Source organism: Haliotis asinina, chromosome 8 (assembly GCF_037392515.1).
Source record: "Haliotis asinina isolate JCU_RB_2024 chromosome 8, JCU_Hal_asi_v2, whole genome shotgun sequence".
Taxonomy (NCBI): Eukaryota; Metazoa; Mollusca; class Gastropoda; order Lepetellida; family Haliotidae; genus Haliotis; species Haliotis asinina.
In genome coordinates this window covers 9,728,398-9,748,911 of record NC_090287.1, presented here as the reverse complement: position 1 = coordinate 9,748,911, position 20,514 = coordinate 9,728,398, and the positions used below count along the sequence as shown (strand labels likewise).

At 39.3% G+C, this 20,514-nt stretch overlaps 1 protein-coding gene and 1 pseudogene across 6 annotated transcripts in view; both read left to right on the top strand.

Annotated features, from left to right (window-relative positions):
* The first annotated feature begins 183 nt into the window (after positions 1 to 183).
* On the top strand, positions 184 to 1,358 carry LOC137294408 (uncharacterized; annotated as a pseudogene).
* An 8,557-nt stretch (positions 1,359 to 9,915) lies between these two features.
* The window catches only part of LOC137293543 (mitogen-activated protein kinase kinase kinase kinase 5-like), an 82,331-nt gene continuing 71,732 nt past the window's right edge, over positions 9,916 to 20,514 (top strand). For all 6 annotated transcript variants that reach the window (XM_067824167.1, XM_067824165.1, XM_067824166.1 and 3 more), the window contains exons 1-9: positions 9,916 to 10,122; positions 11,974 to 12,031; positions 12,611 to 12,701; positions 13,227 to 13,291; positions 15,696 to 15,799; positions 17,109 to 17,151; positions 18,161 to 18,233; positions 19,083 to 19,214; positions 19,446 to 19,508. In XM_067824167.1, coding sequence (XP_067680268.1) covers positions 10,033 to 10,122; positions 11,974 to 12,031; positions 12,611 to 12,701; positions 13,227 to 13,291; positions 15,696 to 15,799; positions 17,109 to 17,151; positions 18,161 to 18,233; positions 19,083 to 19,214; positions 19,446 to 19,508 — 719 coding nt within the window. In that variant the 5' untranslated portion in view covers positions 9,916 to 10,032. The remainder of the gene's footprint in view (positions 10,123 to 11,973; positions 12,032 to 12,610; positions 12,702 to 13,226; positions 13,292 to 15,695; positions 15,800 to 17,108; positions 17,152 to 18,160; positions 18,234 to 19,082; positions 19,215 to 19,445; positions 19,509 to 20,514) is intronic.

Here is a 20,514-nt window from a genome sequence, read left to right as displayed (position 1 = left end):
TAAACAGCAGAACCTGAACCAGTTTACTCAGTAGACCTTGGGGCGGATGAGCGGATTTGAGTGACAAGCCATAAGTAAAGAGAATACAGTAACACACATATAACAAGTAGTTTCTGAAATAATCACAACGCGATTTTCGTGAAGAAGAAGCATGTATATTTATATGCTTTTATATGACTCCAGATGATTCTTCTTGCAAAAGCTCCCATATATTTGAAGCGTGAAGATCACCGTAAGTGGATCCAGACCCACACCACCCCACCCCTTACACTCGCGCACGCAAGCACACACACACACACCTTTGTCCTGATAATGTATTAAATGACCACTGCACTCTCTTAAGTCTTAAACAGACTCACTCTAATATATATGAAGTGTGTGTACAATTTAACAAACATGCACTTCCAAGGATGAAATCCCCTAAATACTCGCAAAGCAGCAAGTAAACACATAGGCCTGGCCGGTAGAACCTGACAAATAATGACTTACAAAGAAGTGACTGACACAAAGGAGTCTGTTTTGGCTTCCACTGATGTCTGATGAGCCGAGGAGGTTCGAATCCTCCGAGGGCTGGTGCGTTTGTGTGCAATTCTACATATTTTTGTTTTAAACTGACAGCTCGGGATGAGCTAAACATCATTCAGAGAGACAGCCCGGCTTTTCCCCCAGTCTGACACGCCCGTTCCCCTTCCAGTAGGTCATCATACAGGCATTCTGGCATCTTGTGTCGGTGGCATGGAGTTTATTGTTCATCAGCAAATGTCTATTTCAGATATATTTACACGGCAAAAAGAACAAAGCAAAGAAACCAAAATATAGTACAGCCTTCCAGTTTAGATTTTAATTTTTGAGCTTTGTTAGTTTGGTCTGATTGTACCCAGCTGGTGCTTATAGGGATCGTTTTACTAATCTGCTTGACGCTTTCACTGAATCCCAATCTTAGTCATCATAATCAATAGGTTAACCATAAATTATTTATGATTTGTAAAATTATTATGATTATGTCATTTGTAAAACGTTACACAAAATATTTTCAAGGAGCTTTAATTCTATTATTACTCAGGTCTGAAACAGCAGTGTAATACACCTCCTTCAGCCCTTTCTCTTTGACCATAGGACTCCCAAGCTCGCTACAGCGTCCAACCTCCTATACCCCTACCCATCACCCACAAACTCCTGTTTCCGGCCAGTCCACTTACAGCTGGGACCATGGTCTCAGCCCACTGTGTTGCTATCCAGCACAATCCCTCTGGCCATCTCCCGTGACTAACACAAGCAAAGAAGTAGAATTGCCATCTACGTGTCCAGACATTGATGTGGGATATCTCACAGCATCCCAGTATCCGTATGTATGTTAATGTATCGCCGCCGCTTGCACTGTGCTTGAAACAACCGACGCAGAAGAGACGCAGGAAATCCAGTAATTCTTCGGATTGTGCTCAGTGTCTGTGCATGTCTTCATCAACTTGACTCAAGGGACTGTTTTCTTTCTTAAGCAAGATAAATATTTTAATGAATGAACATACATAAGATAACGGAAACATACTAATCTTTTGTATATATTCTAAAATATGAAGTCGTATTTTAGATTACTTCGGCTTTATTTGACATAAGATTCATAGACATTCTATCCAATTGCTTCCAGTTGCTCCCATGGTTTGATTTAATTATCCTTGTTCACAGCATTTGCGTTCATTATTTTTTTGTATAAAATATTTGGTTACTGGTCGTTTTTGTATGTATTCTTATTGTAAGTTACATGTTCCCGATTAAGTGCAATGTAAGTACAGAACTTAAATAAAATGCGCATGTTCAATATCCAACGTTTCATGAAAATAAAAAAAAATTGAAAAAATTGAAAAAAAAGAACACAAGGAAACGTATTATTCAGATATGTAAACACAAATCCGGGATTCGGTGCAGATGCGTCAACAAAGCCCTCGATGTGGCATCAAGAAAGCGAAGGAGATACAGTGGAAAAGACAGGAATAAATAAAGTGCGGACTTCAAATTACACAATGAATGTTTATGCTGCTAGGAGAAATCCTTCTGAAACATCAGTTTGTTGTATTGGGCGACAAGCAGGCTCGGTACGTTGGGCTCGATAACATTGATTGCAAGACATGGCATATATAATCACTTAAGCACACCTTTTCAGCTACATTACACAGTCGAACACCAATGTCTCTCGGTACCAGTCGTTTTCCTGATATTTATCATTATGCTTACCTCGATGTCTCAAACCGAATTTAGGGTCCCCAAAGGTCGGATAAGACGAACTTCCCCCTTAGTCCCGACGAATTCGACACAACAGGTTTTGCTGCAGTAGTCAGTTAAATGAGATAGCTTGTGAGATTGTTATAATACATATGTTCTTATCATTTTGGGTGCATATTTATTTTTCATGATTAATAAAATGATTGGATTAACTTACAGTTTTATATATTTTAATTTGATGATCAGTACTGCAGTTAACGGTTGTTGCAAAGATGTATTGTTCGTATGTATAGCTTACTGTAGAAAACAATGGTGGAACAAGTTTAGTCGCGTAGGTTCTTGGTCATTTCTAAGCTGACGGATGTGTCGAACATTGGGATAAGTCAAACTTTCCCCTTGGTCCCGGAGTTATACTCACACTCAGAACTACAAGCGAAGAAGGAGTTTTTGCAGTATCTCAGAGGAGAGAAGGCTAGGACTCAGACATTTACAACCATGCAATGTCCTCCGTGCAACTAACACACGGATTAGCTGTTGTCCCATCTTAAAGGAAAACCGAGTATGACTAGACAATTTTACACTAAACTAAGAATATCCACTTTGAAAAATAATATCTGCATTTTGTTAGGAGACACAATATCAGACAATTTACACCTCACTAGGAATATCATGGTAGATAGTCTTTGGCAACTTTGATTTACACCCTTTACTCAGGTATCTGAGAGACAATGGAGTGTTGGTGATTAGAGATTAACGCCAGTATCTAAATGGGACAAGGCGAAAAGGTTTTGTTTCCACTATCCAACTAACTTTCACATACAGGTAAAACCATACAATCTGCATTTATGTTAATCGCAAATTATACAAATTTGTTGATTTGTTGGCGCTTTTGTTCAATTCTAAGTTTGTGTGACTCTTTCTAAGTCAAATACACTCTTTAGAAAAACCCAAAATGAAACCAAAAATGACTGTGAATGGTTTTGCCAATCAGGATTGTCATAATGTGCGTGGATTTTCACCCACGATCTTTGCAAGTGTTGTACACGAAAATGGGACGTCTCAACGCTGCCCATCGAAATCAGGCAATTTGGACGACTGCAAGCTGGTGAATCAATGAGTGAGGTGGCAAGGATCTTCAACGTTCACCCAAGCACAAAATAACTCGATTGTGGGATCGGTTTCGTCAAACAAATTCGACAAATGACCGTCCAAGATCAGGAAGACCTAGAGTCACCACACCTACCCAAGATCGGTACGTACGGGTAACCCACCTACGTGACCACCATCGCACCGCCCGGGACACAGCACAAAAACAGTTTGGAGCCCGAACCATCTCCGAGAGGTAGAAATACGTGCCATGCGTCCCAAAGTTGCCCCCTCCTTGACACGACTACATCGACGTCGACGAGTCAGATGGTGCAACACGGTGCTGCCATGGAACCTGGCAAACTGGATGCGTATATGATTTAGCGATGAATCTCGTTATCTCCTCAGGCGACGCGATGGTAGGGACCGTGTTTACAGACAACGTCATGAACATATTGCTCCTAACTGCATCAAACAGGTGGAAAGTTTCGTTGAATAGAGTGTTATGGTGCAGGGGGCGATCTCATACACTAGCAGGAACTTGTGCTTGTCCAAGGCAATCTGACGGTCAATCGATACATCGACCAGATTCCGCACGTCCTTCCCCTTGTTGGCCGTCAACGGCAGCTCTTCCAACAGGACAACGCCAGGCCCCACACAGCATGTGCCACCGTGGACTACCTAGCCAATAACAATATCAGTACCCTCCTCTGTATCTTCAGATTCCCGGATCTAAATCGAACCACACCACACTAAATCGATCCACCACAGAATCTTCAACAGTTGTTCCACATGCTGCAGGAGGAATGGAGAAGGATTCCACAGCAAAAATCCAACGACTGATTCGATCTGTGCCCAGGAGGTGTCGGGCAGTGGTAGCAGCTGGAGGTGGTCATACGAGGAACTGACTTCAACACCACCTGGTGGACAGCAGTAATGGCTGTGATGACTGGTAGGAACTTCATTCACGTAGCTTAGTTTTCCGCAGATCTACACGTCCTTGAATAACACCAAATTTGCATTGATATTTGTGTTTTGCGTTTCTTCTTTTGAAGAGTGTACTTTGCAGGGGACTTTGTGAGGAACACAATCCAGTGGAATGTTCTGTAGTACTGTGTGCGGTCTGTGGCCTTATAAATACTGGCTAGAAATCCTCTCCGTGTCATCCGGTAACGACTTTCATTAAGAAACTGTGTTTTAACTCTTAGTCTCAAACTTCCTCAGCCAAAAGCGTCTAAGGAAGATCGTCTAGTATGTTCTTCTTTCCTGTGATTGTGACACTAACAACCCTTTTGCAGTACGTAGCGGGCACGCAACACATGGTGGAGATACCGTTCGTTCCTCGTTACAAATTAATACACCAATTGACGTCATGAATTCCTCAAGTGTGAAATTAGAGACATTTCATAGCTTGCCATGTGAAGGCGCTGTCACCTGGTTGTCAAAATGTTAAGCATGTGCAACTCAACAGAGACTAAGGAATGACCAAACTGGCCCAGTATGATGGTATATATGACAGGATCCGATCCCATGTGGTTCCAATCATTACCAGGTCAAATACAGAATCAGTCTGATAGACTATATTACCATTCTACAACATATTTTATCGACAACTAACCAACATGGCTTTCGGAGCAACAGTTGTGGGACAGACGCATGTCAGATATTGAAGATGTAACATATACCATGGACATAGAAGCCAAGTGTACTCGCTTGAACAAGAGTGACCAGGAAAAACTTTCCATTTTCATTCGGGGCCTGTCCCTTTCATTCAACCTTCGGTTATACAACACAGACATATATCATTCAGTGATGCAAGAGTAGTCAACGAATTCCACGCTGTATCAAAAACGGAAAACCAGTCTGTAGTTGCAAAACTGTGTTCCAACGTGAGTTCATAACAGGATCAGATTTCTCATTGCCCTTCGTCAGCATACCGTTGGGACAAGCACTAACGCTTAAATAGACGGGACGTTCCAAACCTACCGAAATGCCAGCTTTGTAAGAAACAAAGTCATTCTGCTCGACAATGTAACAGCTTTCGACAGCGTTCCTCTGCCCAGCCCCGTGGTGAACCAATAACTTGTTACAAATATCAGGGTCTCAAAAAATGGTTTGGCTAAACAATCTGTGGCCAAATGTAAACCAGGGAGAAAAACAACAGCTTCTGAAAAAGCGTCCGCGTTTGTCAGAGAAACAGTTTCGGGGGATGATGATGCATTTACTGTGGTCAGACTGTCTACGCCTAGTAAACTTCTCTGTAACTGCATTAAGTGAGGAATAACGATGTACAGGCAAACGCACCTTGGGGTAGTGGTACAGACTGAAAACCCTGAAACTCTTGTTGAAGGCTTCGGGGGTACTGTCAAACCAGTTTTATGTAAGATATACATCATGACAACCAGTGATGAGAACGTAGAGATAAACGGTGAAGGTTTTGGAAGTGGATATTGCTAATTCAACATGTGCTAAATTAAAGGAGACATAATGGATCACACCTTTTTCACACACAAAGATCACACAAAGATCACACAAAGTTCACACAAAGTTCACACCAAAACAAAAGTCATCTGTGCTTCCATTAATTGTAATCTAAAAAGTAAGAAACCACTACATGTATATTCTGAAGTCCGATAGCCAGTGTGTATGCATTCTGATATAAATAAGATGTTTCCAGTTTGAAAAAAGACAATCACACGAGAATATATCAAATTGTTAAAAGGCACATTACACAATGAATAATTATTTGAAGCATACTACCCATCAAATGATTAGACTCACTAGTGTATTTGTAGTAGATTTGTTCGACCAAATTTTCACTACTGAAATTGTCAAATTATACTGAACTATTTAGGTGTATCGTTTACACAGGTCTTGACGTAACGTAAAGCAAATTCGTAACACCGCTTCCCTCACTATCTTGAGTTCCATACAGAATTAACGTTTTTGAAAAATGGTAAAGTTTTCACAAAACATCACATCGAAACGCAGCTGCTGACATGCATGCAATTTTCATGTGCACTTCGGCAATTTGCAGCATGATCCTCGTGCAATTCACCTTTATAAGGTTTGCAGTTGATTCCTTTGAGTTAGTGGCAAAATTTATCCTTGAAGTGACCATGGGTCGTGGAAGAAGTTTAACAATTGATCAACGACATCAAGCCTTAGCACTCCTGCAAGATGGGAGATCACAACGATATGTTGCCGGACGTCTTTGTGTATCCCAAAAGGCAATTTCCAACCTATGGATACGGTTCCAGCAGACAAACTCGGACAAGGATCGACCAAGATCCGGTAGGTCAAAAGTGACGTCACAACAGGATGACAGGTACATTCGTTTGATTGCTCTCAGGAGCAGACTAGTCACCGAGACTGCAGTCAATAATGCGTAAATTTAGACAGGCTTCTGGACACTGTGTATCTGTATCAACAATACGGCGCCGATTACGTGACTATAGACTGCGGGCGCGACGTCCAGCCGTTAGACCCCATCTTACACCACGCTACCGTCAGGATCGATTGAATTGGGCAAATGGGCATTTGCCATGGGATGCACGCAGATGGTCACGTGTTCTGTTCACGGATGAATCAAGATTTAACCTGCACTTCAAGGATGGTCGAATCCCCGTTTACAGACGTCAGGGTGAACGTTTCGCTGACGCTAACGTTGTTGAACATGATCTCTTTGGAGGAGGGTCAGTTATGGTGTGGGGCGGGATCACAATGAATGGCAGAAGTGATTTAGTGGTGGTGGGTGGTAATCTGACCGGCCAGAGGTACCAAGATGAAATTCTCATTCCAGTTGTCATTCCATTCCTTAGAGCCATGCCAGGACGTGTTGCTTTTCAAGACGACAATGCCAGACCATACAGAGCTCGCATCGTGACAGCCTGTTTGCAGCAGAATGGTGTCAATCACATGGAATGGCCGGCACTATCCCCCGATATGAGCCCGATTGAGCATGTATGGGATATTTTGGGACGTCGCGTGTACACCAGAGTTCCTCCCCCTGCCACCCTTGACCAGCTTCGAAATGCGTTGTTGCAGGAGTGGAGAAACATTCCCCAGAGACAGATTGGACTGTTGATGCGTGGTATGTCACGTCGATGCAATGCCTGTGTTGCAGCCAGGGGTGGCCACACCCGATATTGACTTTTTGTCATTCACGTTTTGAGGGTAGTACTCTTTAGTGCTCAATGTTTAAATCTGGGTCATCATAACCGCCGATATTATACACTGACTAAAGAAATAAAGGAACGATTATTTTATAACACATATGCCTTTTCCCTCCAAGATATCTACATTGTATTAAGTGAGTCTAAACTTTTGATGGGTAGTATAGTTAAACGTAATGATAAGTCAGAATTAACTCAAATATTAATCAAAGCATCCATGCCACCGTTTTCAACGCATGAAACTTCCGAGAACATCCAGACCTTTCTGACAAAAATCTTTGTAAGCCAGCGCTAATAAGACCGAAAACTTACTCGTCAGACTGGAATCCTATGTGTCTTGAAGGGTATTTGCAGAGGACGACAAATTTAACGTTTTCTAAACAAGGCCTCTAGGAGAGTTAGCTGATGTCACCGGTCTGATCTCACAGATGCATGAAACACTATGTGCTAGATATGGATAACGGCTTCTTTATCATATTATAATGAATGCTACGTGTCCGTATAGATGCTTATATCGCTGTCCCTTTTGTTTGACAGCAGTATAAGGATCACTTCAAAGTGGATTAAAGAAATTGTATAGATGCTTATATCGCTGTCCCTTTTGTTTGACAGCAGTATAAGGATCACTTCAAAGTGGATTAAAGCAATTGTCATTGGTTAGATATTTACTGTTATTAACAGCTTATTTATAAAAATGCTAATCAATACGGTTCATCCTGATAGAAGCGTTCGTAAAATCTGAAAAGTAGTCCGTTTATCTTTTCTCAACTGTTCTATGGGTGAATCAGCGTTCCCGTACATGTATTTTATAATTGCATGGAAAGGACCTTCAGATTAAAGAACAGTTTACTTACTGAGCACGATATCGAGTGTCGGGTCCTTTAACAAACCAGATAGGTAACGGAGAGAAGCCATTGTGTGAAAGAGATTTATACGTTCGGCAATATAATGGAATGTAAGTCTTTCAGTAATGCAATAAAAAACTAAAATAATCGAAAATGAATAAAGTCTTACTTAAAGTAAACAAAGTCGTGCAGGTGAACAAAAAAGCGCATATAAAACTACGTGTGGATTTCAAAGCACTAAAGTCACCAACAATCCGGCTCTCACGAGGTTCCCGAAATACCCGAATCGTGACAAGACATTGTAAGATGAGACATAAATAACGCGGCTGTCTGTTTCGTCCTACCATGTGCGTAGGATACTGAGAACCGTGATGTCATCTAACCCGTACCACAACGGGGTGTGCAATAATGGTTGAAACCCATAAAACGTTATTGCGCGGACGGCATTATATAACCGGGTAAACCTTTAAACACGTGGCTATGATATGAAAACATCCTGGTGAGAGTCCATGGCGGTGACTGTTAGGGGAGAGGGCGCATGTTTGTACACTGATGAGGGTGGGAGTTTAGGCTTGAGTCGGGGCTGGTGCGGGTAGGATTTGTTGGACGCCTTATTAGTTGCAGTAACATGATATTCGTGTAAAAGAACGACGCCATTGAAGTAATCTGATCTGAACCTGACAATCCAGTGACTGACATCATAGTAATTGAGATGTAATATAGATGGGCGAAATCAGCTCTGCACTACTCCATGAATAAATCGAGATTATCAAAGCATTCTGTAATAATACAGCAATATGCAGCAATTTACCAGACCTACATTTTTCTCACCGATATGAATATTACACTTGATAATACATATAGTTTGATAGGGACGTGGATTATTCCTGATAGGACACCGAAGACAAATATCGACTGGGGCTTCACTCACTGTGTGCAGTTTCTTATCATTCATGTAGAAGCGCACGCATTTTACGTGATCGGGTTTGTACAAACCAGTAGCCAATCACGAGGACCAGAGACGGAGCATTGATTCAAGCATTAGACACATTTTAAGTCATGAAAAATACATATGACTTGGGCAAAACGTTATACGAAGGTATCCATAAACGGGTTTTATATAAAGAAATCTGAAAAAAAGAAGAATTTTCAAACAATTTTATCCCTTATTCTGAATATAGGCATATTGCGTTACGTCACATTGATACGGGCACTTGCCATATCGTAAATAAAGTATCTCTCTGAAGGTATTTTAATCATGTAAACTCAATGTGTGCGGGGTAACTTGGCTTTTCGCTTCACTGGGAATCATGACGTGATAACGCTCCTCGGTTACTGCACTGATAAGATAAATTACGCGTAATAAGATAGGCGAGTCGACTGTCTAGGGCCATACAAAATTGTAATATCGCCTTTTACCGAGTTACTACGATAGGAAAATTCAACGCGACGAAACTGCTTTCGATATATATAATTCCCACTGTCACTGATGCATGCTGTTGTTGTTAAACGTCATACATCACAATGTGCACATGACACATGAGGCAGTCCGGTGCATGCCCTGAATGATTGCCCAAGCACTTTAACGTTCCACTGCGCATGTCCGGAAGTGTATGATCAGCCCTCTGAGAGACAGTTAACCATGAAAACGCAAAGAAAAGTGGTTAAATAACTCAATTAAGCAGGTTTTGGGCTTGCTGATTGCCAAAATGTCAGCGGATATTCTTCGTAGGAACCCTCAGGATGACTTTGAACTTATCCAAAGAGTGGGAAGCGGAACATACGGGGATGTATACAAGGTTGTATGGCAAACTTGACATGAATATTTGACACAAATATTGAATAATTTCCTCCTGTTTCCTTCATGTAAACACGGTCGTCTAAGTTGGTTGTATGTCAAAAAGAGACGTATGTACGTCATGTGCGATGCCTGGTAATATGTGTGCCCTGTTTCGGCTAAATATGTTAGAAATGTGTAAGACGTCTTTCACTCAGAGTGGAAGTCCACGAAGATAACTCATCCGAAATGTCACAACTGTCAGTGATATTTCTTTTACCTGTGTAAGTATTGATGAAGTAAGTATTTACCTTGTCCAGAGAGTAGTTTTCGTATGTTGTTTTGAGGGGACTTCGGGTGTTTTGTAGCTGTTGTGTCAGAATTGTCATGGCTGACAGTTCGCCCTGTGTCTGTGTAACATTACTAACAACGTCAACTGTCAGTTGATTGTCAGCAATAGTCAGTCAGAAATTATGTGAGATACATTAAATACATCACATACTTCAGTTTATCTCAGAAGCTATCAAAACATTTTACAGAATTAAGAAAGTGAGAAAAACATTTTGAACCAGTTGTATGGCAGTGACAAATTTACATGCTATAATTTGTAAAATAGTGTTATGTTTATTTCTCACCACTCACTTTCTGATGGTAAATAACTAAATTGAAGTTGTACTGAAAAAAAACTATTGTTCTCTTCTGTATATGTTACATTCTGTATGAGTTACAGGTTAGCAGTTACTGTGTGTTATTGAAATATATGTATTAACAAACCAATAGGGCCTACCTGTTCTACTCTGTACATGTACATTAGTTTATTGAATTATTTACAAAAGAGATAACTCTGTTTGTTACCACCATCATTTGATTAGTCCCAGTAAAAGATTTATGGAATTCTGTATAATTTCCTACTGTTGCATCACTATTCACAGTCAAACAGAAAACACAAGAGATCACTGTCATAACCCTAATGTTGATATTGAATCATTGATCAACAAAACGTTCAGGGCGTACAATGTGTATAGATCACTAAAATAGGACAATTACAAGATTCCCAAATAGTGTTATGAATGCAGATCAAGGTTATCCTGATGCATGTACTATGTTACTCATGAACAATCCCAACATAACACTGAGTCATTGTTGTGATCACTCATGCATGCCAACATGATTGTTATTTATATTGTATGTTTCAAGCAAAGACTGATTACATAAACATTGACATTGAGAACATGTTAGTGGTGCATGGAATATATTTGTTGACACTTTTAAGATTTTTCTTTTCTTTGTAAGACAGTTATTAAAGATGAGTCAAAGTGGAATAATAATTATGATGATGATTATGACTAGCAATAAGATTAACATTGAATGCAGGTACAGACATTTTTATGTTTTTGTATATACCAAACAGGGTTGGAAGTTAGCATGCTTGCTCTAGCCCTCCTGCCTGGACTAATGCAGATTCATGGAGGGTAGTACAAATTAATGTAATGGATTAATTACAAGTCTCACCATTCTCCCAGTTTGGAAAAGACCACACTGACATACAATGCTTAAACTTTCAGTACTCATGTGTGCATGTCTGGTCAGACACATTGTTACAAATGCTTTTTTGGAATGGGCTGATATAGGAGTGAGTGTGTTTAGTTATATGCAGTTTTTAGCAAGATTCCAACAGTATCACATCAGTGAACTACAGAAAAGGGCTTCACACATTGTACCCATATGACTAATGCAACCCAAGTCTTTGGTGTGACAATTTACTGCTTTGACCACTAGTCTACTCCTCTGGGGCTGAGATAGGAAACATGTATTGTGTTTATGAGGAATGTGCATCATTTTAATATTCTGTTTCTGTTAATGCTGTCACTAGGCCAAGAGTCTGGACACAGGATCACTTGCCGCCATGAAAGTGATCAAACTGGAGCCAGGTAATGTCTACAGTAATGCTCAACACCTGTTGTAAACAAATCTATGTCATAGTTTTACATGGTTCATTTATCAAAGGCCCAGCAATGTGGAGTGCAGAGTTGCATTCCTTGGTTGTGCCACTAACTAATAATTGTGGGTTTGAATCCTGTTTTGCCTTGATTAAGTTTCAAGGTTTTGTCAGCCTTGTGCTGACTCTATTCAGAGTCTAATGGCTCCCTTCATCACATATATACTTAGTGGGAAGAAATTGGGGTAGTTAAATTTTGGGGCTTGTGTTTGAGTTAAATCATTTTTTTTCATCAGATAGGGCAGTTTTCCATGTTATCATGATCGTTATCAGCCTATTAAACTGGAAAAGAAATTTGGGAGATTTGTGTAATCATGACGATGAAAATTATAAGCAGTATAAATGACCATTGATCAGTCTGAGACACATGTCGATGTATATGGTGTATTTGTGGTTTTAATTCATCCCAAGTAAGCAGTGGTAACTATGGCACACAAATAATGATCATGCAGACAGAGAGGTTTCTTTGATTGTAGAATGTTTAAAATGTAGGTTTGTTGTCTTCTTACAGGTGATGATTTTGCCATCATTCAACAAGAGATAATCATGATGAAAGACTGCAAACATCCCAACATCGTAGCTTACTATGGCAGTTACATTAGGTAAGTGAAAAACAGTAGTTGTCTCCCTCACTTATGTCAGGATCCACATGTTGTGAGATGAAATTCAAGATTCAGTTGTTTCTTTGACATTTGTAAACATCTGCCCTGTGCATCACATGGCCTCTTTTTATGCATTTAGTGTTACTAGTGACAGGCCTGTATTAGGATAGTGGAAATATTCACTCACTCCAGGACAATTTATTGTGTTCATCATGTTTGTTAATATTGTTTGATGATTTACTGAAGATGCTGAAGGTTAGTCATATTTAGTAAACTATTTCTCAGACAAATATTTTGTTGAAAAGTGTATATCAGTTGGATTGTGTTCAGTGCAAATTTTTGTCAAGGATAAGCTTTTGTTGATTGTTGTACAACTGAAGTTGGGCATTGCGTACTATCGTACTATTAGTGATCCATGACCACATTATTTGTGTTGCTTTCATTGAAATATGCACTTATGATAATAACTTAATTATTTCCCAGCTGTATTATATCATGATGTTTCATGTTTGTATTCTGTTGCAGGAGGGAGAAATTGTGGATTGCAATGGAATATTGTGGAGGTGGATCCATGCAGGATATCTATCATGGTCAGTGTCACGATCTAGTTTATTAGCTCATGTATTTATCTCATTTCTCTGGATTTGTTTGTTGGGCTGCAACAGTTTGGTTTGATTCATCAAAACTTAATGGGACACCTTAGTTTCTATTTTCGATAACTGTTTTCACTATTTCAATTTGGTGTTTGAATACCTATTTGAATTATTTCCATGTAACCAGAACATAAGTTTGACTCCAGTGGTGACTGAGTGGTGGAATAAAGAGAAACATGATAGGTTGACACAAGGCTAATTATCCTTGGAAAATTGTAGTTAGCACACATTACCAAGTTGACAGTGGATTTCATGTTAAAAACGCTGACTCAGTGTTACACATAATCTGATAATTTTAGTTGATCAAAGAATCAAATCGAGGGTCCACTATCAAAAATCAAATTGAATTGTGGTCTGGGTGAATTGTTGCAGCCCTATTTATTAGTACTATACATAGCCTATTCTGAGTTATCAGAGGAAATTATATTTTGTGTACTCTGATTTCAAAGTTGGATCTATTTCGAGATAAATTTAATTACCAAAGTTTGGACCAAAGAAAATCAGATTCTGTTGCAATGGAAATCTTCCAATGTGTAAGTTGAGAGCACTATTTGGTTGCAGTTACAGATTTTATAGGTCCCCTGGTGTTCTGTCTTGGTTTGGTGTATTTATAGCAACAGGGGGCCTATTTTATCTGTTGGATTGAAAAACTTAAGTTGAAACTGTTAGGATGTTTTGCTTCCTGGTGTTTATAAGAACAAAAGCACAGGACTAATCCCATTTTCTGAATTACCTGATCAGATTTAAGTATATTTCTGTCCTCAACAGGATTGAATTAGTTGCATGAAACTTAAAGTATCAGCTTAAAGTATCCTGACAACTGTGTGCACATTGGTGCTTCCAGGAAGTTGGCACAAATAAAATGGTAGTCTAAGTCTTGTGATAATGCATTATATTCACAAATTACCTTTTCAATGCCTGGGCATACATCTTATCTGATGTTATGAATGGAATAAGCAGGTTGTACTTTCTGTTTACAGTTGGTGAATCTTGTATTTGATTGTAGGGCTGGCCATCAATATAGATTGTAGAGATCAACAATTGATAAATATTACAGACAACTGCAGGGGTTCAAGTTATTTTTGTAAACCCACTTGCCACCGTGCAAGTGACTTTTAGAAAGTAACTTTTCCACTTGCCCTGATTTTTTTGTCATAAACATGATGATGTAATTGTGAAAGAATAAATCAAGATGGTATTTGTTTAGTGAAGTAATTATTGAGAAATAAATAGCAAAGAAAAATATCTCAACTTTACTATCACTGTAAAATTTAATAGCTACATTTTTGAGCAGATATAAAATGAAATCTAAGTTTTTTTGCAGTTAGAAACTGTAAGCAGAAATTATCGAGTAGTCCATGGACAAGTAAGATACTATTATTTGATTGCCAGAAATGAAAGCCGACTTGTCCCATATTTCATGTTACTGACTCACCGGTCAGTGGTAACCCCCTATGAATGGGTCTTCATTAACCCATATTTGTCGTAAGATGGGACTAACAGGATCAGGTGGTCAGGCTCACTGACTTGCTTTGAACATGTCATCATTTCACAGTTGCATACATCAATGCTCGTGATATCAATCACTGGATTGTATGGTCCATACTAGATTAAATACAGACTGCTGTCACATAGCTGTAAAATTACTGAGTGCAGCATTATGCATCAGACCTAAAGTGGTGACATATTTCTTAAACATATACTACTAATAAAGACAGCATTCTTGACATAATACAGAAATGAGGCATGAATGTAGATGTAACTTTGTGTATTTTGTCTGTATTTTTTCAGTTATATTTCCTCACATTAGTTATGTAAGATTATCAACAACACAGTTTTCTTGACAATAATCATTAATCATATTTAGAATCATTGATATTGCTGATTATTAGGTCTGCATTGATTCACCCAGGCCTTGTTTCATTTGGATTTGATATTGGAACCCTGATTTGATCATTTCAATTCGATTCTTCATACAAGTGAAAACATCAGATTTCATTTAACTCTCAGGGTCAGCATTTTCAGTGTTAAATCCATCGTCATCTTGGCACTGTCTAACAGTTCTCATTGGATAATTAGCCTGGTGTCAACCAGTCCCATTTTGCTTTCGAAATTTGAAGCTCGAAACTGCACAAGTTGGAGCCAAAAGTACATTCTTGCTGTGTGGAAATAATTTAAATAGGTATTCAAATTTGAAATTGACATAGTGGTAATGGTTATAAAAAATCAAAATGAAGGTGTCGTTAGATTTCCGGTGAATCGAACTGAATTATTACAGCCCTTCTGTTTAGCCATCCCTTGCTTATCTTATTTGCACCAGAAACTTGTGTTTCTTATTTAGTGACTGGCCCCCTGGCTGAGCCACAGATAGCGTTTATATGCAGAGAAACACTGAAGGGACTGAAGTATCTTCACAGTCGGGGGAAGATGCATAGAGATATCAAGGTAAGCAACAGATCACAACATGTGGTTCCTGATAGAGCATCAGTGTATTGCTGAATACATTTATAGAACATCATACTAGTACATTTGGACCTTATGCAGCAATCAAGAAGATGTCGTGGTATGAGAGACATGAGTTTGACAAAGAAATTGTTTCTCTCCAACCATGAGAATGTCATGACTTCACACATTTTTTCTGACAGACTGTTTTAATCTCTAAATGTCACAAATGCAGCTTCCACTCTGGGATTACAGTAATGTGACTGGTACATAGTTTTGCTTGTCTCTGTATCATCAGTTACTTGTCTGACTGTAATCTGACTTATACATACTAACATAGTTTTGATTGTCTTTATATCATCTGTTACTTGTCTGACTGTGATCTGACCGGTACATAGCTTTGCTTGTCTCTATATCATCAGTTACTTGTCTGACTGTGATCTGACTGGTACATAGTTTTGCTTGTCTCTATATCATCAGTTACTTGTCTGTAGTCTGACTGCTACATAGTTTTGCTTGTCTTTATGTCATCACTTACTTGTCTGACTGTGATCTGACTGGTACATAGCTTTGCTTGTCTTTATCACATCATTTACTTGTCTACCCCAAAGTATGACACTGTTGGGTCACAATTGGAGTGTTTGAATTGGTAAAGGACAGCTTTCATTCACAAGGGACTTAAGTCTTCATATCCTGCGTTAAGCATGTTGAGTAGGCTATTCTTTGAAGTATTCATTGTCTTTTTTGCAAAGAAATTGGGGGTAGGGAGTGTTCTCCCATTTTATTCTATTGATGTAAATGGGATGGGAGTGATCAGTTCTTTAACTCTCTTACTAGGGGAGGGGGTGTCAATGATTTTGTACATGTGATGCAAGGGGTGTTACTTACTGTGTGCATAAATTTTCTGTAGGGTCATTCACATAATACATTCTTCTCCATAAATATCATCATCACCCTCCTTGCCATAAATTGTGAACAGTTCCTTAAAATCGTTTATCTTACCTCACACACAAATGTCATTTTCTGATTGGCTGAGTCAGTCAATGTTCTGCGCGTATAAGGAGCAACATTTTCTATGTTACCCACTGGAAATGCAAACTGTAGGAATTCGTATGGTACCTCATGTTAACAGGCTCGTGGTTAGTAGTGTTAATAGTGTTGGGATGTCTTGCATGGAAGGTATTTAGAATCATTGAACCTGTGAAAGCTTGAAGAATCAGGTAATAAAGATAGTTTGTCAACATGTAGTGTTACCATTCTTGTTATTATCCTGACTATTGTAGCATACCACTAAAATATCTCTGTTTTTCAGGGTGCTAATATTTTACTAACAGATGAAGGTGATGTCAAACTTGGTAAGTGTTACAGAAAGTTCCCTCACTTTGTTCCTGCACAAGAGTGTGAATTAGGAATACTGCTGTTTTGAGCTGTATTTATGTTCTATCATAGCCTGTCAGCTTATTGGGAAAGGGAAACCAGAATTGCCAAAAATATGTTAAATATCTGTTGTCAACCTCTTTAAAGAAACTGGAGCACAGATCTGGTGCTGACAAATCCTGGCCAAGATATGTGAAGGGTTTTTAAAAGCCATATTTCATAGCTGGAGATCTGTGCGAGTTTGTGGTTTTGTGCATTCAAGCAGTTTTCTAGCAGCCACTGAATTTGTGAGTCTGGACCAGGCAAAGCAGTGGCTATATCAATACCCATGGAGTCCTATACTTTGATTTGAACCACTGACCTTCTGATCCAAAGTCATCATCATCATGTCTACATGACCAAAGAGGTTAACCCTGTGAGCAAGCTCACAAGGTAAGGATGTCATCAGTGGGATGACTCCATGCCCTGCTACATATACATATTCATTGGTCCACTACAATAAAGTCTGACCCACCCACCCCGCAACCCACCCCACCGCAGAGAGTCCACTTTAATCATCTTTTGAAAGTATTCATAGCTTACTAAGTATGACCTGTGAAGGTCCCGCGGTAGAATAGGCCTTCAGCAACCCATGCTTTTCATAAAAGGCGACTATGCTTGTCGTAAGAGGCGACTAACAGGATCAGGTGGTCAGACTTGGGTGGATCAGGTGGTTGACACATGTCATTGGCTCCCAATTGCACAGATCGATGCTCATGTTGTTGATCACTGGATTGTCTGGTCCAGACTCAATTATTTACAGACCGCCACCATATGGCTAGAATATTGCTGAGTGCGGCGTAAAACTAAACTCACTCACTCACTCACTCACTAAGTATCTATTCTGAGTTGAAATCCCCACATGATTAAGACCGGTCTAGAGTGGATGTAGAACTATATTCTACTGAAAATAATGACAGGGATTAACAGAAAGACATTGTGTTTCAGCTGACTTTGGTGTGTCGGCCCAGATAACTGCAACTATGTGTAAAAGAAAATCTTTCATTGGGACACCTTACTGGTGAGTTTTCACAGCAAGTGGAATCAATATTAATATCATTTATCATTGGACAAATATCAGTCCAGTGTTAAAATAGAAGCTTTGATTTCCGTCTCTCTGCATTTCTACTGAAATCTTCCCATATAGTGTATCATATTTAACATACGGTGTAAAATGAAGAGAGTTCTTGTAATGAATAATTTTGCCTCAGAGAAATATTGATATGATGAAAATATCCTTGGTAACAAAGTGAGCTGGCATTGTAAATATGACAAAGTCCAGACGAGGCATGTGAACCCAACAAGGACATGCTGCTACATGTGAAACAACAAGGACATACAGTCACAAGTACATCCAACAAGGATATCCAGTCACATGTGCATCTGATAAGGAAATATAGTCGAATGTTCGTCCAATAAGGACATAGTCACATGTGCATCAAACAAGGACATACAGTCACATGTGCATCCAACAAGGACATACAGTCACATGTGCATTAAACAAGGACATACAGTCACATGTGCATCAAACAAGGACATATGATCACATGTGCATCCAACAAGGACATACAGTCACATGTGCATTAAACAAGGACATACGGTCACTAGTACATCCAACAAGGTCATACGGTCACACATTTTCATCCAACAAGGACATACAGTCATTGGTGTATCCAACAAGGACATTGATCACATGTGCATCAAACGTGGACATGTGCATCAATTAACAAAGACATACGGTTAAACACATGCATCAAACGAGGCCACATGGTCACATACATGTGCATCAAACGAGGACATACAGTCACACCCGCAACCTCAGCATGCAGCCACATACATGTTTACATGTTCTGCTGTTGTGTGTGTTCAGGATGGCCCCCGAGGTGGCTGCTGTGGAGAGGAAAGGGGGCTACAATCAGCAGTGTGACATCTGGGCTGTGGGCATCACAGCCATAGAGTTTGCTGAGTTGCAGCCACCCATGTTTGATCTTCATCCCATGAGGTATCTATTCCTTTTTAATTCCAGTATTATTAACTCACAATAAATATATTTAACCAAGTCTCTGCCAACTTATTTTGACAGTGAGCTATTTTCCATTTTGTGTGTAAATATTTATAATTTTCAAGGCATCTATATCTATATAGATGAAGCTGATAAGTTTGGGAGGATTATATTTTTTCAGTTAGTTTCTGTTTGAACTTGACATCACTTAATTGCATCTTCTCATTCCAGGGCATTGTTTTTGATGTCCAAAAGTGGCTTTAAACCTCCTCAGCTCAAAGATAAAAACAAATGGTAAGTATGATAACAAGAATCACTACTTTACCCTCACTTTTGTCCCCTGTCGTACGGAAGGGGGTACTATGTATTCAGTGTCTGTATGTATGTCCCGTTTCTTGTTATCGCATTATCTCATGAACTGCAGTATTTAATATGTTCAAATCTGGTGACAGGCTACATTGGGGGATTATGCAGACACCAGTCGATTTGTGTGATGTTGACCTTATTTTCAAGGTCACCACAACTCTTTGACGGCTTTTCAAACTCTTGTTGATGTGATATCTCATGAACTGTTATACCCAGTGTCTTCACATTTGGTGACAGACTACATTGGGGGAATGCGCAGACACCAGTAGATTTGGGTGACCGTTGTCTTAGTTTCAAGGTCACCACGACTCTCACTTTAAACATTACATGAATGCATATGTTGTGATTGTAACATTCACTTCATGAGTAATAAAATAATGCTGGTCTAAATCTTGGCATGGTAACATCACCACCTGACAGCTGGGAGCATATGACAGCAACACAACAATTCAGCATGTCTTTTTTTTCGTTGGGAAATCAGCAAATTGACAAACTTGTTACTGAGTTTATATACAACTAACTGAAAATCCTTCCTTAAATGACATCACTGCAGGGCTCTGGCGACAGAGTTATGTAACCTGTCTGTGGTTTCATTGGCGGGCGAGAGTCAAGCAGACTGCTCTTCGTCAACTTTTAATCGCTCAGTATTATTTAACCAGACATTGTTTAAGAAAGACTTTGGTGTTCCGCTTAAGACTCTTCGTAAGTTTTTCATACGTAATTGTTAAAAGAGTTTATTCATTCTTAAATGCACTTTCACAAACAAATCAAGTGTGCCATAAGGGCACACAGATAATAATTTAACCTTGCCATTTCAATCCCTGTAATGTTAGCTACATTTATGTGTGTCCCAGGTACTGACTGAAATCCTTGTTAATGAATGACCAATCCAAAACTACCAGTAAATGCTAAGACTGTTCATTCATCTGTTGTT